This window comes from Vanellus vanellus (assembly GCF_965231255.1).
Source record: "Vanellus vanellus genome assembly, chromosome: 20".
Classification (NCBI taxonomy): domain Eukaryota; kingdom Metazoa; phylum Chordata; class Aves; order Charadriiformes; family Charadriidae; genus Vanellus; species Vanellus vanellus.
In genome coordinates, this window is record NC_138925.1 from 8514816 (window position 1) to 8541871 (window position 27056).

The window sequence follows — 27056 nt, forward strand, 5'->3', positions numbered from 1 at the left end:
ACTTACCCTAAATTTTCTGAGAGTATCTAAGTGAATGTTGCTGCAGGAAGTCCTTCCCACTGCGAGAGCTTGTTGATAACATTCACATATTGTAAAAAGCTGTAGGGGTGAAAGACTGAAATTCTTTTGTAAACGAATCTTTACTCTTAGTTAGGAATAAAAGATACAGAGTGTATGGTTCTACTAAAGTTCTGTATTCACAGTTTCAGAACACCACAACCTTACTTTGGTTTTAAAATAAAATGTACAGAGCATTCAGTTCCTAAGTATAATTCAAAGGGGCCAACTTATTTGTGAATATCACTTGAATTTGTTCTTGTTAGTCCTGTTAATTTGTCCAGAGCTGAGAAAATGACTGTATAAATAAATTTGAGTGGGTAATAGGATAAGGCTGAAGAGGTTATTAGTAAAGACAGTCTCTCAGTTACTAAGGATCATCTGAATTTACTGCAATATATTTTTCATGCACCACGATATCTCAGTTCTGCATTAATTATCTATAAAATGACCGCTGTTTCCCATGATACACTTAAATTAATCTGCTCTTACTATGAATTATATTCTCCAGTGTTACACCTGAATTTTCTTTCACTTACTTCCACTGTTTTGGCCTTATTTGTGAGTTAACCTCTGCTCCCATTGATACTGCTGGCCTCGCTAAATGATAGCAAACCTTCCTTCATATCACTTATTGTGAATAATTCTTAATGGCATATATGAAGTGAGTAGTAGGTATAGACCATACATTCAGGATCAGATGATAGTAAAGAAAAGGCCTGTATAACATGAGCCAAGTCCTTTTCCAAAGGGACAGCTATTGTCCCACCCTGCCCCCTGAACTAATTATAACAAGTGTGGCCACCTTATAGAACACCTCAGCCCAGTATTTGCTGCAAGTCATTATGAAGCTTGGACTTCCACATTACTGCTTAGAACACAGACTCTAAATCTGCAGGGAATTTCCAAACCTTTTATTCATTGTTTAATCTGCCTCCATTTTGTGGGGGTGGAGGACTTGCCTTCAGCACATGTAAGTACACAGTAAAGTCATTGGATAGGTACCTGTAAAACTGCAGGCTGTGACAAATCTTTACACATGCTTAGGCAAAGTTCTGACTTTCTTTCCTGTTGTTTTCTGCACATTACTGTCTGGCAGACTGTATGTGAGTCTGTGCATTATTGATAGAAATTTCGAGTGTAGACATCAAAACAAGCAGGTCTACTGCTTCAGTATTTTGAGAATCTTGGTTTCTGTTCTGCAGGAAGCATAATGGCTAAAAAAGCTATGTAAGAATTTTGTTATTAAGCCTCTAGCTGCTTGAAGTGAGCCTGCAAGCCTTTGGACTTCATTTGTTAAAGAGCTCACTGTTTGATTCACCTGAGGTTGGATTTCAAGCAAGCATGAGGTAAACATTAAAATAAGCACTGAAATAATTTTAGAAGTGCTGTTCCCCTATATCCATGGACCTGAAAGCATTAACTGAGTTTTCAGATCCATTTGAGTTAGAAATACAGCATGAAACTTGAGATTAATTTTTGTATAGCTGGTTCTCATCTGGCCCTGCATTTCTCTTGTTCGTCACAGCCTCACTTCTTTCCATTTAATTAAGGTATGGCTCCCAGAGAATCTTCTGACAGCTATTAAGATGTCAGGGAGCTCTGGATTGCCTCAGAAATTAAGAGGGAAATCAGGTGGGAAGGTGAAGGAGCTTTACATGTTAACATTCCTGGGAGAGATTGAAAGTGCTGCAAAAACTATGTAGTTGCCATCCCCTCCAGGTGTTGTTTGCCAATGGCCGTTATGCAGAAACTTGCAATACCACTTTTTGTGTTGAATCTGATGTCAAGAGGATGTGTCTTCATAGCTCTCCTTACAGGACTAGTTACTATAAAGTAACTTAAAAGAAGCTCCTCCCTGCCTCTTCTGCCCTTTAACATGTTGTTCCCCCCCCCTCCCCCAGCTTGTTATTCCAGATTTCCTGGTGCCCTTAGATGCTGGAACATATTTTATGGAAGTTTTCTCTGCCTTTGACTGAAAAAATGTAATTCGTGTTCTATTTATTAAAAAAAAAAAAAAGAAAAAAAAGAGCAAGGAGTGGAGCCTGAGGAAACAACGGAAGCATGCAATTGAGGTGCCCAGAAGCAGCTCTATAGCCTGCAAAGAAGAAAGTGAAAAACAGAACTTTTGGATGTGTTATGTGCTGGTATTACCTCATGGGATTGCTGCAAGAACTAAGTGATATATACTCTATTTGATTTGGTGTGTCAAGGATGTGACCACTTCAGATTGTACAGAGATAGCTAGCTGTGAGTGGAGCTGAAGACAGGTTATCAAATGACTGAAATTGTGAGCAAGGCTTGCATGGACTCCATTGGCTTTGGATTGAGTCTTTGTTAAAGATGGGGTTTACCAATTGTTGTAATGCTTAGTTAGAGCTGGCCTCTGGTATGTGGATTTGGAGGGCTTGTGTTTTGTTTACACTTAGAAACCACTTAGTGGATTTCATAGAATCATAGAATACCAGGTTGGAAGGCACCTCAAGGATCATCTGGTCCAACCTTTCTTGGCAAAAGCACGGTCTAGACAAGATGGCCCAGCACCCTGTCCAGCTGAATGGTGAAAGTGTCCGATGATGGGGAATCCACCATTTCCTTGGGGACGTTATTCCAATGGCTGATTGTTATTATTGTGAAAAACTTTCCTCTTGTGTCCAATAGATCTCCCCTGGAGGAACTTGTACCCGTCACCCCTTGTCTTTTCCGTGTGACTCCTTGTAAAAAGGGAATCTCCATCTTCTTTGTAGCCACCCTTGAAATACTGGAATGTGGTGATAAGGTCTCCCCTAAGCCTTCTTTTCTCAAGGCTGAACAAACCCAATTCTCTCAGCCTTTCCTTATATGGCAGGCTTCCCAGATTTGGTGCTGTATGTCTTGGACAGTGAGACTGCAGTCTATGATTTTGGTTTTGGATCATCCTTCATTAAATAACTTAATAGTTTTTTTGTCTCCTACAGTATAAAGTGACCTGTCCCACTCTTTCTTCCCCTCCTGTGAGTTTAGACGGATTCTGAATGAGACGAGGTTATTGAAGTAATGTTATTTATTGACTAACAAAGTACTAAGTCCACGATAAGGTGGTGAACAAAGATGAGCTGTACTTTCACATTCATTGGAATAGGCCCTAAAGACTTGCCAGCTTGTAGCACGTCCGTTAGTTAGTGTTTGTGTATGTCACTGCTCCCTGTTTGACAAAATGAGCAAGGATTGAGTGGTTCCCAGACCCCTTCCTGCTAATGGAGAAGGAGATTCATTAATTTAGTAAATTAGTTTGGATGTTTGGCAAAAAAACCCCAAAACAAAACAAAAACAGCCTTCTCTTTACATTGCCAAGAATAAGTGTGTTTCTCTTGTTTACAGTATACACATGTAGCCATCACTTTCATCAGCTCAGTTTCCATCTTATAGTAGGGTGGTGGGAAGAAAGACCGACTTGAAACGAGACCATGCTTTTGATTCTGTTCAGGTTCCTTACTGTGGTAAATACAAATATTGCCAGCTGTGCAAATCCTGATGAAAACCTTTGCCCAGCCTTAGGTCCAGGATGGTGACTTACTAAGCTTTCAAAAATGTCTAAAGATGATCTTTATAGCCATTGGCATTAGGAGAGTGCACAAAACCCAATATTTTTATCAACTCATTTCTAGGAGTATTTATTGGAAATCAAGTGTGAATTGCAAACCAAGAGAATTCAATGCGCCTCAACTCAACGGTTTCTTATAAAAGGCACTTAAGTATTGATCGGTTATTAATCTTAACAAAAAGCAGCATGTGACCCTAAGGACAATGGATATAGATTAGATGTGAGATGTTCAAAGGAGCATGTTGGGCTTCTGAAGAGTGATGAAGACTGCTAACATAATTGAGAGTATTAACATTATTAGTATTATAGATCTCTTAATTACAAATGGCATTGGAGCCCATAATCTGCATCTCCTGTTTAGTATGACTCACAAATTCCCATGTGCAGTAAAGCCTTAGTTTTCCAGTTGTAGTCACTTCCTGTCTGTCTCCTGACAAGATCTTCCTTTCCCCATTCCTTCTCCGAGGCTTTTTGGTTTTCATGGTCTATAGTATGAAACTTGTATTCTCAAAGTAGTTTTGAGCCAAGCTATTGGATGATATTTAAAGCCTTGCTTAATTAGTTTCCTTTGGTCTTCTAATAAAAATTTCCAGTTCTCCCTTACTAATAAGAAATGCAAATGTTCTTAAGAAGCAAGAGGCTGCTGTGTGCTGTTTCTGTTGTCATTTCAGATAGGTCTGGGAACAGGCTAGCAACAAGTAATGATTATGAAAATGAGAGGGTTTTTTGCAACTTGGGATAAAGAGGTAAGATAGACAAACAAGTCTATCCCCTATATGTAGAAATTGTTGCAAATTTCAAGTTTCCTTTTGTAAAGTAAATGCTGAAGTCATGTGACAGTCAGTATAAGCCTGAAATAAATTATTTGGATTTAATAATGTCTCCTTATTTGCGTAAGGAATATTCAGTTACATCATTCTGCAAAAATGCAGGGCTCTCCTGCATGTGCAGCTCTAGTTCAAGCTGTAAGGGGTGGGTGAGGAAAAGCTGACAAATGTTAAGTGTTCCTTTTAAGTGGGATAACTGTGTTCTGGGTGTAAGGTGAATGCATCAGGCTGCCAGAAAGATATTCCAATGTCCTCCTTCTTGCCTTTTCCATGCTCCCCCTTATGTTTTTAACTGAACTGTTTGCCAGAGAACTCTCTATTACATGCCAGTTTGTTCTGTGTGTGCTCTGTCCCTTGGGAAAAAGAATGTTGTATCACACCCTAAGGTGTGGGCTTACCCCCGTGTTCCATAGTACTGAAACAGACTTCTTTCATTTTGCAGTTGCTTTGGATGTGAAGTAACATGCCTGGGCGTGCAAGTTATCTCAAACGGAATTGCCCGGTGAATGGAGTTGCATTCTTTAAAATGAACAGCACGTCACCGTGAACCACAGTAGAGTTTAAAAGCAAATCCTAAGTCTCAGATTCAAACACCTTAAAGTATTTTTTCTCCCATTTGATCTTTTATCCTATTGATCTGCTTCCTGATCAAATTATTCAGGTTTAGGTGATGACAGGTTTTTTTATGTTTGATCCACAATATCAGTGTGTATCTGTTCTGGAAGTTTATCAGAGCTTGTCTGAATTCTGGTGGGTGCCACATGATACCTCCCTGAACACAAAAGCAGTTCTTTTGGGGTTAAACTTTAAATACGGCAGTGATATAAAAATGGCTAAAGGATTGTTAATGGTGTACACAGCTTTTTTGTCTGTAAGTGATACCTGTCCTGCCTCTAGGGTTTTAAGTCCTGTTTTCTAAGGGAATACAGAACCTCATGCAATAACGCTTAGGTAGGGCTTTTAACCTCAGCAGTCAATTTAAATCTTGTTTATGTGGTCAGAACAGGAAAAGTTGTTCTCTTTTGGCTATTTTGTGACTTGTCAATAAGCAGTGCTGCTTTCAGAGGCCAGAGTGTTTCATAGTATAACAGAGGTGAAACGTTTCAGTGAATGTAACTGATATTTTTCATCATACAATCTTCACAAGAAACTTTCCGGGAAAGCCAATTGAACTTCTTTCATTTACTTTAATAGGAAGTCTGGCCCCTGAATCTTGTTCTGAGATACTAGTTTGAATCCTGCTGTATTTTTAAGGATTAACTGTGTACTTTTCTGGTGGCTGCCTAGGACTTATGGGGACATTCAGCTTGCTATTTTGGAGAGAGGGGCTAGGCTTTGTTGTTTTTTTTTGTTAAACAATACAGGTATGCTGAAGAGAAGGGGGGGAAGAGAGGGAAGTGAGGACCGGTACAGAAGCTCTAAGAGGTGGGACTGAGTGAAGAAAGAACATCTTTTGCATGAAAACAGAAGACATTTAGAGATCAGCTGAGTCACAATAGCTTCACTTTCAGGTCAGAAAAAAGAGTAAAGAACACAAATTTGACATGACTCAAAATAATAAAATATTTAGTGAGCCACATCCTCATACAATGTAAGGTATTACAGCTCATCTGCTTTCACTGAAACGATGCCAGTATTTACCAGCATGAACATCTATGCCCATTAAGTCTTCCTCACTCTCATGGATATGTTCTTTGGTGTATAATGAGTCACAGTGATTGAGCTTCCTACAAAGGAAATGACCTCTCAAGAAAAACCCCTAAAGCAAAAAGGTGACAGAATCTGGTAAAATAACTACCAACTGGCTCAACTTTCTGAAAAGGAAATGGATAGATCTTGTCTCAATGTTAAAATAGTTTTGTCTGTTGTATGAGCTGTGGCTTCCTGGATTAATCTCAGGGTTAAACGCTTAATGCACATGTACCAGAAATGGCACTTGTGGCTAGCAGCTATAAAATTGTGGTTAGGAGGAGAAGTTGCCCAGATGACCAAAGCAGACAGATATCTCACCTCCTGCAAGGCAGTGCCTGTCATCTGTAGAAGTACTTGCTCAGAGTATGCAATGGAGTAGCTCCAGAAATGCAGTTGAACACAGTTTTGGCTTTTTCAGTGGACACAGTTGATTTAGCTCGTGAGATGCCTTCTAACATCTAGTTTTGGTTCTCTCCTAAAGTTCTGAAGAAACCTTCTTGAGTCTTTTCTCATTTAGTGTAAACCAGGGGCAGGTGCAGTGAAAGCAAATATACTGAACAAACACCTATTTATGTGTCTAACTTCACTTCTTCCTTGTATTCAGTCTACTTTTCTTGACATTATATATTTTGTCATGCTCAGGGATTTTGAAGATGCTTTTTGAGTAGGATGGGAAAGTTGGACAAGGAAGATCTGTTACCTGGCTTTGGTTTTGGAAGGTATAGGGAAGGGCTACAGGGGAGAGTGATCAAGGCAGGATCATACCTTAAGACTTTTTCTCAGCTACGCACCTTCTCAGCATATTTTCTGTCTTCAGCAAAAGTTTATATAAATGCAAAGTATAAACAATGTATGGGAATAGCAGCCACAACAAACGTAATAACAGAAAGGTTTAGTCTTAAGCAAGTTTTGCTCACTTTATCTGTGAGCAACAGCTTTACTGTTACAGCATTTGTGTGCTTTAATGACATCACTACAGGGTAAGGTGATGCTGTTAAAGGAGTCTGAGAGCTCTTTGTTAGCTTTGGGATCTCTGATAATTCTGCAAAAGCCATTAACAAAAAATATTTCTCTTGTATTTTAATCCATGTAAGGACCTGGTGGGTTATAGGGTCATCAATTCTCTTGATGAGTATCATACAATTTCTACTTAAAGTAATAAAGTAATTTAATTTCCTAGAATAACTCAAGACTGAGGTGACCTCAGAAGGTAGGTCATCTGGTACAACCTTCTGCTCAAAGCAGGATCAACACTGAATGCAGACCAGGCTTTCCCTTTGGGTGAGGAGTCTGATTCTTGGTAAATTGTTTGCACAGTTAAATAGAGTTTCAGCAACTATAGTTGCAGATATCTTCTAATCACTGACGTATAGAAATGTTAGAGTAGTGTGTGCAATGACTGTCTTCTGGCTGTGTAGGTTTTTTCTTTGGTTTAACCTTGCTACAATGCTCTTTATTTGTGAAAACTAGGACAATTCCTTTGCTGAAGTTATTTCTATTTTTTTAACATGTTACTATTGTTTCAGTTGCACAAACCCTTTCAGGGAGGCCTGTACTAGGTGCTATGTATAGACATAAAAAGACTATTTTATTCCTGAGACTTATGTTTAAGCTGTAGGATTTTATAGGTAGTGGGTAGATACAAGCAGAAAGGGACAACTCTAAGTCCTTAAAAAAGGAATGCGTTCACTCACAGTTGAAACAGGCATATTTAAATTTCAGAAGCTACTTTACCCCATGGCTTTCACACTGAAAGGCAGGCACAGAAGAAGGCTTGCTCCTCCCCCCCACCCCCTTTTGTCAAACTCTTCAATATTTGCTTTGGATTCTAGAGTCCTTCAAAAATTCCATCTTTAAGAGCTGGGTGGGAGAGGAGAAGAGAGGGCAAAGCACTGTGACTAGGTAGTGATATTTTCTGTTGTCTAAGATGTATGTAGGGATTGGGTTGGATACAGGTAAAAGGTTGCAGGCTTCCTTTTGTCCTTGATTTTTAAAATAGCCAGTAAAACCATAGTGATATCTAGGAAGGGTTATAGACTTGATAGGCTCAAAAGAGAGTCTTGGTACTGTTAATCTTGTGTTAGAGCAGCATTTAGCAGACAGCTTGTGAGCAGACTTCGACCAGTAGCCACATGATGAGTTTCTCATATTGTCACCTTATATGGAATAGATAAATGAACCCAGGGCGTGGGGTTCAGTTTGCAAACTCCATAATGCTGATAAGACACCAGTTAGTGGTAACCAGGAAACTAGTGTTGTCATGTAGACAGCTACATCTGAAAATACAGGTGAGACTCTCAACATGCTTTTACAGAGTGGTCGCAATAGCAGACTAGAGTGCATAGCAGCTAAAGGTTGGTATCTGCCCCCAAATTCTATTGGTAGATAACTCAGGCTTGCTGATGAGTTGAGTCCAGCACCTCCTGTGTTTGACACCTACTTGCATCAAGTACCTTGTTCCTCACCTCCTCAACATGCATAGTATTAGTTCAGCTGAACACAGGCTGCTATGCCATTCACATTATACTCATGGTTTAATATTGAAGATGTAGTAGTGGTAATAACTTATATAGGTTATATATAGGTTATGGGTAATAACCTATTGCCTCCCTCCGCTTTCCATCCAGTCAGTTTGTGAAATCTGTCCTAAGTTTATAATTTTGGTTTTGTTGATTCTAGCTGTGTTTTGTAATAAACATATTCTTCGCCAAATGAATTTCACCCACTGATAATGCCCCAAATTATTTCAGAGCTACAGGATACCCTTTGAGATATTTCCCATTTAAATGTGGAAACAAGTAATTTTAATGATCCTAAATTTCCCATATGATTGCTAACCACTACTCTCCCATATATGAAGTTGCTATGCATTTGGCTCCATGTATGGGCATTACTCATTGGCTGACATGCTCCATCTCAACAGAGGAGATTTTAACAAGATAGAGAATGGAAAAGGTGGGGCTTGGTGAAAAGATAGTCTTAGAGAGGAAATGACTTCCCAAAGAAGCTCAATGAAGGACCAAAGACAAGAAGAGAGGTACAACGTCAAACTTGCAGATGCTGTAACAGGGACATCTCTTAGTAATTTTTTGCTACAAATGTCTCAACCCTTCCTCTATTTCTACTGTCTGTAAATTAATAGTGATGCTTCATTGCCCTCTCTCTTTTAAAATAATGTCAAACTGGATCTGTGCTTTCACAACAAAACATGTTAGGGCAATGTTTCAGAGCTCAACTTGTAATTATAAACTGAAGGAGACTCCCATAGATTCAAACAGTTACCAGCACAAGGTAGGATCTCAGGTTTCTGTTTTGGAGTGAGCCTTTGACCTTCTTTTCTGAGGAAGGTATCCATCAGAAAGTTTTGGAAAGGTGACTCTTCTGTAGCCAGCAGGAAGAAGATAGGTAAGAAAAGGGAAGGAGAATGCTAGACAGAGATTAAGAGATATAGTATAGAGACAGTTGACAGCACGTCAGAGGAGAAAAGAACTTTAAAGGGTAAGAGACAGAACTGAATGAACAAGCCAGCATCACAGCAGATAGCTCTCAAAGCTGTCCTTTGGCAATATAGCTGATACATTGACTTATGTAGAATGATTAAGTGTGTATATATTATATGTATGTATATCTATACATGTGTGTATGTGTATATATGAAAAATTAAACACAGCATGAGTAGTTTTGTTTCTTGAGAAGTTGCTGCTTGCAAAAGCATAGTTTTCTTTGATTACAGAAAACACTGGGGTGAGGGAAAGAAGAGTCGGTGGCTTCTGTTATGTGAGGAGCTATCTGGGTATAAGCAATTGCTCAGGCCAGTCCCTTGTATGTCATCTAGCTATGTTCCTGCAGTAAATATTGTATAATAGTCAAAACACCTTCCATTATTTAAATAAAATTTTTCTTCTCCAGGTTTGCAACATCCAAGAGACCCTGGGAAGATACACTGAATACTTCTAACTATTTTGCTCCTGGGAAGGGCCATCACATCCATTCTATCCAGTCTGAGCTCAGTGATAGTTTATTCTCCACACTAATGCTATAAATTTTACTCTTCAATGCATGGAATATGTGTCAGGAGGATTAAACCAGGACAGTCTCCTGAATGTGGAATTCCAGAGAAGGCACTGGCTGTGACTTCTGAAGTAAGCCAACAACATCCTGAAAGTCTTAGTTTTTCTCAGATACTTTTATTACTCGACTGAAATCTTTCTGCAGCTATCTGTTCTGAAATACTTTGACTTGGAGCAAGCACTGTTGCTAGGCTGATCTGAAAGCTTGAGATGGCTCTGACTTCTCCAAAATCTGTAGCAGGGGATTTAACACAAAGAGAAGAACTTATGCTCCATGATGGAAACTGTTTCCATTTCCTCTCTGCAAACATCATCACAATAGGTAAGTGAAAGGTTACCACCCTTTCATCTAATAGTTTGGTATTGAAAATACCTTCTTTTACTCCCAATTTACTTTTATTTTATTGATACTTCACATGGGACTTCTAGTTTTCCTTAAATTTGTTTGATGGAATTGTGCTTGTATATTCTTCAATTCCTATTTTTCTGTGCAGTTGGTATGATGACTAGAGTTTGGGTGAAGTGTATTTAAAAAAACAAAACAAAAACCCCCAATTCCCCCACCCGCCCCAAACCCACAAATCCCCAAACCACCACCACCACAACAACAACAAAAAAATCACTGCTCTGGCCTGTGTTTGACTTGTTCCCGTACTGTCCAGGAGTTGGTGGCATATATGATACTGTAAGCACCTGATAGAGGCCAGGAATTAAATGACATGGTATTGGAAGGCAAAAATTGTAGCAAGTTTAAATAAAATAGGGAATATTGCCTTGTACAATAAGGATATCTCTGAATCAATCTTTCGTATGGCCTTGCTTGTTCACACAGTCTGTGATGTTTGAGTCATGGGAAGGGACCTTCACGTGTAGAATCACTAAAACTTTCTCATCCCTTATTCTTAGACTGGAACTGATGAACTTTACATCTGCACTCTTAGGAAGGTTCAAGCTGCTTTTATTTGTTTGTCAGCATGATGTTGTGTTCACCACTCCAACCCTCGAGCAAACCCTCTAACATGCAGGAAGATACGGTTAAAACCAAGCCTTTTTCTGGCTTACTGTTTTAAACTGACACTTAGGCTAACCCCCTGACCCCTAAACTCTTTTCTCCATTAAAAACAGTTAGTTCCTTGGTAATTTTAATGGGGAGTGAAATTAACGTATTTGTTTTATAAACTATTTTGCATGAAGGAACTATTTGCTTTTTCAGTTTCATTAAGTACAGTATGGATTGTTATGAACCCTTTTGCTGCATGATAACATAAGGTTATCACTCTAATGTTACCAGTGTTTCCCAAGACATGCTAGACAGCATAGTATTTTCATGTAACTGGTGACATTTATGCTTGAATAAATGATTGAGATGTGCTTAAATAGATGGGAAACTGACTTCTACTCCTAAGTTAAGGAAAAATACTAATAGTACCCTCACCTGATGTGCTGATTAGTATCTTGATGGGTTGTATAGCAAAAAAAATGGGGACATGGCAAAATTCACAGGTAGATCAGAAGGACCACATAAGACTACTCTTACTTACCAGACCTTCAAACATCATAAGTTTATGTCAGTAACATGCATCCGTGTTCCTGGCTGTGTGCCCTTCATTTTATCTGTAAGAATATAAGGTTTCTGTGTTCAAGAAGTAATGTATTTCCAACAAAAGCAGGTTTTCAAGTGTAAAACCAAGCAGCTGTACACAGAAACTGCTCTTGCTTTTAGATTTTCATGTCCAAATGCAGTGGGAACTCGTTATTAGACTGTTTGCTTATTCTTGTGCCTTCTTGTCCCCAACAGGTAATGGGTATCTGGTTTAGTTTGAAAATGTGGCTAATAACAGTTACAACTCTTCTGAAAGAATGCAAACCTGCCTGTTTTAAATTTGGCCATTGCATTTTTAGCTGCATCCCGGTGCTGGTTAGTGGAGATGTTTTTCTGAGAGATGAATTAATTAGCTGGAATATCTTCAGTGGATAGTATTTTGGTGGCTTGTAACTCCCATTGGCAATTAATGTAGATTGGAAACAATACATGTAGAAATGAAGCTGACAAGACATGTAAACACAGATGAGAGAGAAAAGGAATAGAAATCTTAAAGTCTTGGTGGTTTAAGAAATAAGCACTGCAATTTAAAAGGAATGCGTATCACTTTTCTTTGCAAGACTGGTAAACAGATGGCCAACAAGAACTGGCTTTTGAATCCATGGAGAAATGAAATCTACCATTTATTGAGTGGTATCGAATATATCCTAATAAAGCCTCATTTTTAGGGTTTAATCCAAGAACTAGTAGAGATAAGGACTATATCTGGCAAGAGGAAAGAGATGCATATTTTCATACCTGGCATTGCAAGGCTTATTTCCATAGATGTCTAAAGCATCTCGTGCTGATTATTGATCCTAAAATAGGAAACTCTTTAGATTTCAAATCCACTGTTTGTAAGAACATGATTTTGAGGGAGGAGGATTGTAGGAGAGGACAATTTATAAGAATTACAGAATGTGGTCTATGCAGCGTTGGTAGAAAAAATGTGTGTGTCTGCTGAATTCCTCTTAAGAAGGTAGTGAGGTATGCTGAATCTTTTTGTGAGACAAAAAATTACTTTCCTTTTCAACACAATTCATACTAATAAAGAAACAGCGGTAGCCCTGTAACTTAGCATTATCCTTTTTGTGGGGGATTCTAGTGCAGTTGCCTATTGACCATTTTTTGGCTTTTAACCAGGCTCCTTTATTCTGCAGCACCAAGTGCTCCTAAATATTTCAGTCTTCAATGTTTACCACATATATTCCAGACTGAATGCTAAATGCTGGGGAAACTGGGAGGAATCATAGCAGTAGAATGCAGCTATAAAGGCCATAAGAAGAGCAAGAAAACCCCAAGCTCCTTCTCAAAGGAAAACATTTTGGGCCACATTTAAAAAATATAAATTAGTATCATCAGATGAGACTGTCAAAACTGATTGCAACTTTTTTGCTTGATTCTTTCAAGTGCTTCTGGAAAATCCTTCTTGAAGTTGATGGGAGCGGGATTTATACTGCCTCAGGTTGTGACTCTGTGCCATTAAGTTGTCTGAATTGAGCTGAGATACAGAGCTCAAAGAATAACTATTGTTATCTGTTCCTCTTTTTTGAGTGTTGACAGCTTGTGCAGAGGAAAATGAGCTCTTCTCTTAGGAAGCTTGGAGATTACAGATGTGATTTTGCACATCAGGTGTTGACTGGAGACTGGGTAGGAGGAAGGGAATTGTGTAACTGATGTCTGTGGCAGATGAATTTGTGCTACAGGAGAGATATGAAGGAGGAGGATCTGGTTTGTTGCTTTTAAAAGAAAGAAAGTTGATTTAGACAAGATTTTAATTGGAACTTCATGTATTCAACACAGGACTCGTTTGCTTGAAATACATTCTCATTTTCTGCCTATGGTCATGAAGTATACAACACTAAAAGTTTTGGTTTACAATTTGGGCTGATATGTATATTTCTTACTAGCATTAATGGGGTTGAATGGATTTGTATTGTAGTTGTATTAAAATAGCTTGTCAGTGAAAATATAATTCATAATTAACTATTGTTAGACTAGTTTTTATCTTTATCATATATTTAGTGATATTAATTTTTTCCTAGTAGAAGTAGCCATCATATGTTTGATCACTATCTAAATTTGCTTCTTGGGTTCACTCTATGCAGTAAGTACTTAAATATTCTACATTTATTCTTGAATTTATGCAGGTAAGTGGAGCACCTGTTCGCAAATAAATTATTCCAATGACTGCTTTTTAAATTTTTTTAAAAATAACCACAAAGCGTATTCTTAATTGAAAGGCAGTCTAAAGGAAATGGATACATTTTTATCTTCCTGCAAACAATAACAGCAGTTTTGCTATTATGCCTGTGTTAAATGTGTATGCATTTTTTCAGCAGTGTTGTAGGATCTTTTTGATTCTATCAAAAGTCTATTGAGCGTCTGTTAGTGTCCAGTTTGCATTGTTGCAGCTTAGGCAAATGCCCAAGCAGTTGGCTAAATGAAAGTTGCATTGAGTGTCATGATCACTAGCAATCGATCGAAGCATGTGCTGGAGTACTTGGATAAATTGGGACCTTTCCTAAGAGCTATTATTCTTAGCTGATTAATCTCTTGAATACTGAGTGTCTATAGTGGGATCTTTAGCATTCCACTGTCCTCTCTTGCCTTTGCACAACTCTTGAGCTCTACTGTCATTAACTCTGCAAGCTGTTCGATTCATACCTTGTGGTTCCTCAGTGTGTGGAGATATTCTTGCTCATGTGCTCTGGGGAAGGTTGCCCCAGTACCACTACTATAGTGTGTCCATATAAAAAGAGAAATATGTACAAAACCTGTTTCCTGCCTGCAGGAAACATGACCTGCAGATCATACCAACAATGATTTTATTTTTTTTTTCAGTCTTTCTCATAAATTGGTTTTCAAGGAGTTTGAAAAACAAAAGTGCAGCAATTTAGAGGTGAAATAGGTGTATTGTATCTCTGTGTATACTGGCACTACAGAAGTTAAGATGGTATGTTCCAGTTATTGCTATATTATATAAACTGACTTTTTATTTGTGGGATGAATGGTAATTTGTTGCCTCCTGAACAAGAATTGTCCATTATATACTTCTGTATGTAAAGCCCTGTCAGTGTGTAGAACAAAGTGCAAAGAAATGGCAGAAATAGCTGGAGGAAAAGAAAGTCTTCATTGTGCCTGTGCAGCACTTCCAGCATTCCAATACAAGTGGGTCTCAACCTAAACAAAAGCTGGTCTGCAGCTCAGGAATCCCTTTGCAGAGTTGTTCAGAACACCCACTTGAGTTTGTTCTTACCTCCTTGATTAACTCTTTATATGACTCTGTTGAAATGCTGTTTAGTGCAGTGACAGCTTTTATTTTACTTTGCCTTTGTATTGTAATAAATGCTAAGCAATCTACATAGAAGTGATCATAATACTGTTGAGCTGTTGTCTTGATTGAGTAGCCTACACTTTCAAATATGGCATTTCAAATATGGCATTTCAAATATGACATTTCAGCTTTCTCATTTGGGTATATATCTGCAACAAAATTTAGGAAAGGATGGAGCTGGAGAGTTAAATCACTAATTGGAATAAATCCATGCAGTTAAATAAATGCTCATCAATTGATCATCTGGTCCCATAGTATCATAGTTACCTACAATCTACTTCTGTACCATACTGTTAATTTTAGACGTCTTGAAACTCAGCATTCTTCTGAAGTTTTCTGATTTGTTTCATCAGTTGAGACAGTTTTCAATACTTGTTTCTTTTTTTTTGGAGTAAAAACTCTGCTTTTCTGTGTAGGCTGCATATGGATGAGGAATAAGATTGCTATGCAAAAATGAAATCTGAGTGGAATGCAATTAACTTTTACATAATTTTGCTGTATAATGTGATTCAACATTATTACAGCAGCATTGGGAAAGTCCAAAATCAAGGAGGTATATGGCAAATTCAGTAATCCTCTATTTTTCAAATGCGTTCTGGCATGTCTAGACTCACTTTTCCCTTGTAATCTGATGAAAGTGTGTTGTGCACTGACATGCAAAATCCTGTTTAAGCAGATACACAGTACATCAGATTAGCCTGGAGAAGTATTTAAGATGGCCTTTAGCATGTGGCTCTACCATACTGCCTGTCTACATGAGCAGGGTTGGAACAGATGATCTTTAAAGGTCCCTTCCAACCCAAACCATTCTATGATACAAGTTTTTCTGAAGAACAGACACACAAGTGGTATACGTGAATTGGCATCAGCTGCCTGAAAGTAGCTTGAATTAAAGGTAGATTGCTGTGAAAATGCCCATCAGTTAAAATGTGAACTGATAGTGTGGTTCTACTAGTTCTGCATGTATTAGTGAGGAGACTGGTTTGGGTTTGTTTTTTGTTGATGCAATTTGAATTGAATATGAAAAGACACACTGTTTATCCTAAGTGTTTATGTAATTTTCCTTCATTTGGTACTACATAGGCAGTGGATACTACAAAATTGTGACACCAAATCCTGACGTTTTTGTGTAGTCTAAACTTTAAGAATTATGTTTTCAACACCTTTTTTCCTTCCTGAATGGAGAGTAAGGCTATAGTGTAATGAACATTGCAAGCTGCTGTTTGTCCTCCGTTTTGCTGCAGAGGCAGAAATGAACAAGCAAGGCTTGCAGAACACACTATTGTTTCTTTTGTTGACAGTGTCAGTTTATACTAATTTAAAATGTTCATTAGTCCATGGACTGTTACACTAAAGACGTGAATCTAAGGTTATAATACTGCACTGCTCAGCAGACCCAGATTTTAGTTCTGATTCTGTTACTGACTTCTTGTTTGACTATTTTTGCAACTTCTATTTGTCCTTCTGTTGTCTCTTATATTGATTATGTGAATGGTAACTGCTATTCCTGCACAACAGACACTTCCCAGTCATGTTTGGCTCTTTAGTGCCAGTCCTGAAATACAAATAATAATAATGTTCAACCTAAACATTTCAGAAATGAAAAAACTATGGTAACATCTTCTAGACAGTGACACTTGTGGGTACTTATATCAGCTGCTTGAAAACTGTCCTGAAAAGTACAATCTATAGACCACAAATGAGTCTGAACTCTGGGAAGTTTTGTGTACCTAGAAATAGTGAGTTAGGTAAGAATAAGTTTGGCATGTTATTTATTCTTTTTCCTGACAAAAAATGAACCAACAACAACAACAAAAAAGCCCAAGCCACCCTACCTAGTCATATAGAATTTTTTAAAAATGAGATTTAGAAGTCTTCGTATTAAAAAAAAAAAGAAGACGTCTTTTATGATGAAGGGCTGTTTAATAAGTGAAGCATCTGTTGTATAAGGCAAATATTCATTTAGCGCTCTCATTATGTATTCTAAGTACCAGTTGGTTCCATTTAGGAATGCCTAATCTAAATCTATGAGGTACTGACATGCTGAGCATAGGAGGAAAAAGGTGCTATTACTTTTGTCATGTTAACATTTTAAAATATTGGAGAAAGACCTAGAGTAGGGCTATGAGAAATGTTGATTGAGCTGTGTGTCTGTGAATTGTAGTGTGAACCATACACAAGGATGGCAGTCAGCAGTTTCCAAATTCTGCTGCTTGCTTTTTGCAGTTAACATGGGTGAGCTGAATCCTTGCTCTGTGCCTCACAAGAGTAAATGGAGGACAATAACAGACTGTCTGCATGGCAGCCAGCCATATATGCCTGCTCCAGTTGATAGACGTTTCCTACGCTAGGTAGAGAGTCTCTGCAATCCCTCTCAGACTAACATTTCACCTATATGCAGGATTTCTATAATGTAAATTCTGTGCCTTTGATGCAAGATGATGATTTCTTTGGAAGTAAACTTGTGTGTATCTGAGGGGCAGAATTTGTCCTGTAATATGTACATTTAAGAAAAGGGTGTAAATAGGGGCTCAAAAATGTTTCTGTATGTACTGTACTGCATGAATTTCTTGCTGAGTAACAAATTAACAGTATTAACTTCATTTGCAGAAGAGGTGTGAACATTTAGACACTCATGTGTTAGACCTATGCTGCAACTGATACGCATATCTGCAACTCTGAGGTTTAGCACTCTGAACCTTGGTACCTGAGAGTTGGAACAGTAGATCTAACTAGATCGAGATGGATTTCTACATTATTCCTTGAGCCCATTTCAATTTCAGCCAAGAATTTCTCTGAGGTTAGGCTTTTACTGCTTCCTAAGAGCAAGTTGAGAGCTTGTGGGTAAGGATTAAGGGGCAGGGTAATATGAGAGATACTGTTGTGGGTGTCTATTACAGGCCACCTCATCAGGATGGGGAAGTTGATGAGGCCTTCTACAAACAGGTGAGAATCGTCTCACAATCGCAGGCCTTAATTCTCATGGGGGACTTCAGCTACCCTGATATCTGCTTGGAAGGCCACACAGCTGCGCACGTACAGTCCGGGAGGTTTCTCCAATGCATTGATGATAACTTTTTGACTCAGCTGGTGGAGGAGCCCACCAGGAGAGGTGTACTACTGGACCTAGTACTGACTAACAAAGAAGGACTGGTGGAGGATATTAAGGTTGGGGTCAGACTAGGCTGCAGTGATCATGAGAAGATTGAGTTCAGGATTAAGTGCAGTATACACAAATGACAAGTAGGGTTGAAACCTTAAACTTCAGGAGGGCTAACTTTGATCACTTCAAGGAATTGCTTGGACAAATCCCATGGGAGAGGGCTCTAGAGGGTAAGGGGGCTCAAGAGAGCTGGCTGCTATTAAAGCATCACTTCCTCCAAGCTCAGGATCAGTGTATCCAGAAGAGCAAGAAATCAGGCAAGGGAAGAAAGAGACCTGCATGGCTGAGTAGGGACCTTCTGAAAAAGCTCAAGTGGAAGAAGGGAATTTACAATAAGTGGAAAAAGGGGCTGACTGTTTGGGAAGAGTATAAGAATGCTGTCAGGGTATTCAGGGATGAAACAAGAAAAAACAAGGCAGCCTTGGAATTGAACCTGGCAAGGGATGTCAAGGCTAATAGGAAGGGTTTCTTTAAGTATATAGGAGACAAAAGGAAAACCAGGGAAAATGTGGGCCCCGCTGTTGAATGAGACTGGTGCTGTGGTGACAGATGATGCAGAGAAGGTGGAGTTGCTGAATGCCTTCTTTGCTTTTGTCTTCACTGCTTGGGCCAGTCCTCAGGAGACCCACAGTTTGCGGGTAACAGAGAAAGTCTGGAGGAAGCAAGACTTTCCCATGGTTGATGAGGAACAAGTTAGAGATCAGTTAGATAAACTGGATATCCACAAGTCCATGGGGCCTGATGGAATGCACCCTCAAGTGCTGAGGGAGCTGGGGGAAGTCATTGTTGGGCCACTTTCTATCATCTTTGAAAGGTCCTGGAGAACAGGTGAGGTGCCTGAGGACTGGAGGAAAGCCAATGTCACTCCAGTCTTCAAAAAGGGCAAGAAGGATGACCCAGGAAACTACAGGCTGGTCAGCCTCACCTCCATCCCTGGAAAGATGATGGAACAGCTTGTTCTGGGTGTCATCTCAAAGCACCTGAACATAGGAAGTTCCATCTTAACATGAGGAGGAACTTCTTTACTTTGAGGGTGGCAGAGCACTGGCACAGGCTGCCCAGAGAGGTTGTGGAGTCTCCCACTCCGGAGACATTCAAAACCTGCCTGGACGCCGTCCTGTGCAACTGCTGTAGGTGACCCTGCTCTGGTGGGGGGGTTGGACTAGATGATCTCCAGACGTCCCTTCCAACCCTGACCATTCTGTGATTCTGTAATGCAGATTCAGAATGTGACTGGCAATCTCTAGCCAGACTTTCAGTTTTTTAAAACAAAATTTGGTCTAGTTGCAGGCATGTATGTGCAAATAAGCAGCCAAATGTTTAGGTGGGTGTTTTGCCTGAGAGTTCACAAACTGATGTATTTTCATCTGAGGTGGTGGTGGACTGGAGCATATCTGAGAACTGATGAAAGAGTGAAACTGAATCAATATTCAGTTTATGAAAAAAGCTGTTTTCTGTTGTCCATGCTCATGTAGCATTCTTTAATACTGTTTAAGTCTTAGAAGAAAAGAAAGAATTTGAAAGAATTCAGTCTTTGAGCTGTTTTATCTCCTATTGAGAGTTGACAAAATTGTAAGGAATTGTGCTGTTTATGTAAAGTAGTGTGCGTTGTAAAGGAGAAAGTATCCTGCAGTACTTGACAAGAACAACTTCTGCTCCTCAGGTCATTTTGCATTACAAAAGGTAATATTTGGCTGTAACTTAACACTAGAGGGCAGCGGTGTTCTTAATTATATCCATACATTCATTATGCTGTATACATACATGTTCCATACATACATTATATACATCTGATGTAAGGCAGAGATTTGCAACTCATATATTCTGGAAGGTACCAGGAAGACATTTGGCTCAGAATGCAGTCCTTGCTTCCCCCCCACCTCTCCACCAGAAAAGGGCTAAGCAGGAGGCTCAGTTTTAAGAGACTGAACCACTCGAGCCCAGGTTACAGGGCCTCAAAGTATGTTTCCAGCTGCAAATGTAGCTTACCAGAGACTTGAAAAATCATTTTTGTGATGTCTCGTTAGAGTTCCTCTTGTAAATTATTTCAACAATCTTCATTTAAAAAAAAAAAAGCAAGGAAAGTCACTAGAACTTAATATTTGCTTAAGTGCACCTCTCAAAAATTAAGATCTATGAAATAATTTTAAATTTGAGTAAGAGACATGATGACATATAGAGACGATGCTTAGTTACAATTTGTCACTTGTTTGCAATGAGTGATTCCATGTAAGTATTCCTGACATTGGTTGTATTTCCCTGTAATCACTGGATTAAAAAAAAAATCTTACAGCACTGCATGCAACTTCATTCTTATTTTGCAGCAGATTATCTGAGAATTTACAACAAAAATTTTGAAATTACGTGGTGTGGTTTTGTGCATAATAGTTACTGACTTTTATATTCATTCTATTAACTGTTGTCATTATTAAAGGACCTGAATTGATTCTGAAGTGCACATGGGAAGGATAGCTTAAGATGCATGAAATGAACAACCAAACCACTAGGAAACCAGCATGAGAAAACAGACTGAGGAGAAGTAATAGTTGAAATTAATGAAAGCATTAGGAATATTTAACTAAATGGAAAGTTTGGATTGATTATAATACACTTGGGTTATTTTTTGGGTTGTTTTGAGATGTTCAAAGATATGTAAAGCAGCTAATTTATATTTTGCTTAATTTGTGCAAAAATTAATCTTGCTGTATCTGCAACATTTAAAACATAAAAGGGTCCAATAGAGCTCAAAAGTTCTCTGATTTACTGCACATTGAAAATCTTTCTTGAGGCTGCTAACATTCATGATGAACCAGTTAAAACTCAGCTGACTAAGCATTTCAAGATTGCAATAAAATAAATCTGGAATATTTCAGTTCAGTTTAATGATATTGATCTGTGCTCCCATGATACAAGAGCAACATGAATCTCTAAACCTTCTAGCTTGTGTTTAGGCTAATACAAGTACTCCACAACCTGGATTCTTTCTCAGCTGTTATCTTCTTTTATGTATTGTCAGAGCGGCCTTACAGTACTACTGTTCTGGTTTATATCTATTTCCGATCCTTCTGTAGGATAAATGATGATACAAGGCATAGCTCAATAGTAAATCTGGACCAAGCAGCATATGAGGATCTTGCATTACATTTTGACTGTATTGAAAATTAGCATCTTATCTTTCAGCTGATGTGATTCATATATTACATTTTCCTGTCTTTGAGGAATGTACATTTGTTTTCTTAAGGATATTAGTTTGGATCAAATAAGCTTTCTAAGCCTTGCCATTTAGCCCAATAGATTCTATGGGCAATGATAAACTGTCAAGCTTTCTTTTAATTTCTTTCTTGGTTTTGTTTGGTTGGGGGTTTTGTTTGCCTGTTTTTCAGTAAAGTGTATTGTAATGCAGTTCTTGGAAGCTCTGTGCCAAGATGCCTAAAGGTGTTTCGTCTCCTGACTCATATTGAGGCACATTCCCACTGAAATGTGTTGGGAGTTAGGAGCCTAAATACTACTGAATTTTACACCTGCAATGGAGCAGAGAGGTCTCCAGTTTGTTGTCTCCAATTCACATGCCCTTTCACCTTGCATAAAGATTTTTGTTTAGAATAATGAAATAATAATAACTACCTGTCTGTGTCTTACTGGAGTTTTGTGAGGATAAATGCGCGGAAGGTCAGAAATAGCAATGGGAAACATAAGGGTACTTAAGACAAAGGTCTGATTTGTTGGTTGTTCTCCATTGTAAGTAGGAATATTGCAGTTTGGCCTCACCTTTCTTTGCTGTGTGCTATTGAAGTCATGCGACTATAATAAAAAGGGGAGAGTTACTTGGGTAGTCAGTTTATATGCTAGCTCTGTTTCTTCTGTAGACATTAGTGAAAACAAGATAAAAGGTACTGACTGAACTGTGTTGCAGAATCAGTGTTTTTTCTGTACCGGGAGGAAAAAAAGCAGTGTACTACACATGTAGATAGAGCCATATGTTAGCTTTATAGTAGAAATCTGCATCTCAGATTTTCATTTCTATAATTTAAAATCATCAGGCCTTCACTTTAAAGGCCGGAAAGGAAAGTAAAAGTAACAAATGGCAGGTTTGATGGGTTAAGTCTTTCTAATGAGCAAAAATTCAACTCAGACTGCCTTTTTTTGAGGTGCTAAAGACTATTATATTACTCCAAGACAATTTAAAGCTCTTTAGAGAATCTGTGAGCAAGTTATATTGCCCTTACAGAAATAACCAGTCTTGGAGAGGAGACTGACCCCTCTTTACTTTAGGTTTAGATCACAACAACTGAGTAATATGCTATCAATACCATAGTATTGTCTGATCCAAGCTACTGTTGTGATGTTAATGCATCTGTTTTTGTGACACTTATGGAAGAAGTGGAATTATTTCGTTGAGGTAAAGCCTGAGGCATATTAAATTTTTGGTGTGCTGGTGTTAAGAGCTTTTATGGTTGAACATGGATTAGAAACTAGATCACCTGAATGTTACCTTCTGTTTCTTCTTCCACCTCCACAAAAATCTGCACCCTCCAGTTTTCTTGGTCTTTCTCTTGGGTATCTGTTGCTGCCTGTAAAGATTTTAGGTGTATGTAGTGGGAAATGGGACACTTCAAGCAGAATAAATAGTACTGTTTGCACACACATTCCAGAGTCTGGGATAAGAATATTGCTAATGCAATAGTCTGTCTGTATCGCTATTGCCATCTACTGGATGAAAGCACAAATGCTAAGCTGGCATCATGGGCACAAACCTAACTAAAAAGGAGAGAAGACTTTGAAACAAGTAGTTGTTTGTTTGTTTTTTTTTTTTTTTTAATATATATATATGTGACTTCCGTGGTTATTAAACAGTTCTTGTGAACAGTACAGTGACAAAACCATGATGCATAAATACGACTTTTCTACCATATACGACCAATACTGTACAGGCTTCCCATGAAAGAGGGAAATCACGGAAGACTACACTGCATGTATGCTCCTATTTACATAACCTCCAAACATTTGCTTCATCCTGCTAGAATGCAGGTTTGGAAAGTTTCATGCTGCCACAGAACCAGTTCTCAGAGTACTGTATTGCTACTCCTAGAGTTTTGTACCTGGCATCACTTGATGGTTATTACCTCGGGCAACTACTACTGTGTTCCCTCAGAACTGCTGCTACTTGCAAGGCAGAATAAAAGTTCTTGATAGGTGTGAGAATTTGGTAGCAGGGAAGTTATGTTTCTTTATAGTTTCATTCTTCAAAACTATGAAATAAGTAAAAATAATGCTCAGTCAGATGGTTAGAATAGGCAGCATGTTTAGAGGTAGTAAACTAAGTTCTGGATTGACTGAACCAGTGTTGGAACAATCAGAAATAAAATCTTTATAATGCTACAAGGGGAAAAATATGTTTGTTTCATGCGTTGGGATGGGGGCTTTGCCTGTGTGTTTGTCAAAGATGGGAGGGGGGAACCCAGTATTCTTTAACAAAGTTCAACTATATTGGCATTATCTGTGGGAAGTTCTTAAGATACAGCCACTAGCTATGAATAAGTCTGTCAATCAAACAGCTCGGAAGGATGCTCTTCTTGTAAGCACTGTTAATGAAAGCTAAGTCTCTCCCTCATACATTTTCTCACAAGTAAATTATTTGTATCTGCTGATAGTTCTGGTAAACTTAATCCCCCTGAAAGTCACTGAATGCAGAAATCGCCAAGTGACTCTTAGCCACTGTGTCTTACAGCATGGACAATTGTCTGGCTTTGATTTGCATTTGGACTTTGGCAAATGGCTTTTTAAAATCCAAGCCATCCCTGACTGGGTGGTACTGTGCCTGGCTTTATATATTGCTTACCTCCCAAAATGTTTAAATGCCCTTCATCTACAAGCAGTTTTCTTTTTATCATTTTTTGCATCAGAGTCTTATCTGTCAGTTTGATCTGAGGTTAAATACTTTATCAGGGAGAGGAATGCTTTGTTTCTTGAGAGAACAAATAACTTCACTTGTCTTCTGAAGCAAATCATAGTGGTTTTCTACAGTTAATTAACTATGATGAACTGCTTTATGTGTGGCTGCTGCTATCTTCCAGGCAAATCCAGGATTCTTCAGCTGCATCACTGGCTATATAGTATAAAAAAAAATGAGAATACTCTACTTTTGTATCTCTGAGATCATGAGTTCAAACCATGAGTTAAATCTGTGTAGCCAATGTGAAGAGAAGCTGTTCTATTATGGACCTTTTATGCTGAAAATGCCCTGAACAAAACAGAGGAGCTGTGAATGCTTTATAGAGAAGAGTGAATTTTTGGCAATATTTTAAATTTTTGTTAGCTTTTTTTCTTAGTGTGAGACAGACTCCTTAGTTATCAGAATGAGTCTCAAGGATGATGCTTGCAATGGTGGGGAACCGTATTTCTTCTTTGAATGCTTAAGATTCAGTAGTGTTAAGCCAAAAATTATTAAAGAGATCTTTCTGAGAAAGATATCCTTCTGAGTTGGTACAGATGCCATTGCTGAGAAACTAATGTTACCTCTAATGATGAGAGAAGTTCTACTAGCAAATGTATGTTCTTTTTTTTTTTTTTTCCTCCTCTGAAATTCCTGGGGGAGTGCCTGAATAGTGTTCTCTTGGATGAGAAAAAACAGTGCCGTGCAAGAGTATGGTAAGCGCCTTTGCAGATAGTGGGCCTAAGCAGCCCTGTAAAGGAACTTATATAATGTGCATTGTTGGTAATTACAAAGCTGGAGCTTACCTCAACTAGCGCTTGGCTTTTGTAGTCGCATCTCAAATGTTTGTGGTGTTGTGTTGTTGTTTTGTTGTTTGTTTTTTTTTAATTGCTCTTAAGTAACAAATAAGGCTTCTCTTACCCTACTATCATCATTCCTTGGCATGTATTTTAAATACAGAAACGTTAACAAGTTCAGTCCTTTATTTCATTTTACTATAACAAGTTCCTCTCTTCCTTCAATATTGGGTGAAGTTTGGCAGATGCTTCTCTGGGAGGAAATAAAGAACCCAGGTTCAGGCAATAAGGTCACCAAGAATATGAATATATTAGTGCATGTTTTGGCATTTTACTGAATTTTGTATGTCATCAGGTCGATCTGCCTGTGTATCTTTTCCTTGTATTTGGAACTTTCTTCATTTCATGCTTTTAGATATTTAAGTGTTGGTGTTTAAGTACTGCACTATGTAATTGTGTAAAATAGATATATAACAGGGTTTTAGTATTTCTTTTTGGCCATTTCCATAATGATTTGAGTAGAACAGCCTCTGAATAATACTAATTTAACCATGTGTAGGGCTAATATTCCAAAATTTAATGGAGAACTGAGACCAACTGTTAAAACCACTCAGAAGGTATAGTTTGATTATCTATTTTTTTTATAGTCGTAGGACACAAAACTATAGACAGTGGATGAAATAATTTGATCCCATAGTCTACCACTTGTCAGAACCACTGGTATTTCCCTGAAGTAATAATCTTTTTCCCTCCCTGAAATGATGAAGTTCCAGACGATTTTCTCAGTAAAGAAGGAGAAGACAAAAGATTTTACACCTGTTTAGAGCCCATCCTAATCCCCTTAACTCTGGCGTATCCTTACTGAACGGGAAGGGGGTGTGTTGGTTCCTACTAGGCTAGCAGGATTTGTGGTGGGATTTGTGAAGAAAAAACTTCACGTTTGTGTCACAGTGAATGAACTTTGTGTACTTACATATGCAGATACTTGGAATGTGCAAGACCATTAGTGAAAGTCTGAGGAAAATCATTCAAATAAAGTGTGTTCCAGAACAAGACAAATCTCTGGAAGTGAAAGATGTAGGAGCTGGGTTGCTGTCAAGATCAGGCTTAAAAGTTGAGGAATGGAGCTTAATGAAGGTTCAAAATGGTCATTTGCTGGAAGCACTGGGATTCAGATCCATGACTGCAGAACAGGTTTTGTTCTTATTTATGAGCTGAAATAAGGAATAGATGGACAACAATCTACTGTTTGAAGAAGGGGGGAAAAAGGTTTATTTGTGCTTAAATCCAGCATGCTGTCCTCCAGAGGAAAATGGTTAGTTAGGAAAATCTAGTTTGACTTGTTTTTCTCATGCAGCACTAGGTAAAAATTTGCTTCAGAGAAGTTTTACTGTGGGCGGGGATTAAAAAGATAAAAGTCTCTCTTAAGAGATGCAAATATCTACAGAGTATATAGTACTCACAGGAAAACACTAAACTTGTGAAAACCTTTGCAGTCCTGGTTGATTTTACTGAACTGGCTATGGGGTGGTGTTACTAAACTTGGTTTTTTATTAGAACATTTATTGAGAAAAGTGGAGCAAAATCGTCCTTTCTTACGTGACTGTAAATTCACAGCAAAGGAACAAACATGATTCTGCTCTGCTACCTTGAAAATTTAAGTGTTTGGGGATGAAAGTGGTGTCTACAGATGCATCCACATTTTATTTTTCTAGAGGTGATGAATTTGGTTTCTTTGCAAATAATTTTGTTCTGTTATTTTGGATGTTCAGGGTTAGAAGTTTTAAATACTCTACCTGAAGAAGAAGCAAGCATTAGCTGGTGGATAATGAATCTCTAGAGATCTTTAGAAGTTTCAGAAGCTGTTAGTGACCGGGGATCACAGTGAACTTGGCAAGTTCATAGGATTTGTGATCCTTAATCACGATGGCATAATTGAAAAGGGACACCTCATCTGGTTGTAAGAAATCATGGCTGTGGCAGTGTCTGACTGTAGTTCCTTGTTAATCAGTGGAA

General features: G+C 38.4%; 1 protein-coding gene across 1 annotated transcript in view; it reads left to right on the forward strand.

The window, feature by feature from the left end:
• Nucleotides 1-10439: 10439 nt before the first annotated feature.
• Nucleotides 10440-27056, forward strand: part of PLCH2 (phospholipase C eta 2) — a gene marked incomplete at both ends in the record, with an annotated part of 103422 nt that continues 86805 nt past the window's right edge. The window contains one exon of the mRNA XM_082493699.1: nucleotides 10440-10551. Coding sequence (XP_082349825.1) covers nucleotides 10440-10551 — 112 coding nt within the window. The remainder of the gene's footprint in view (nucleotides 10552-27056) is intronic.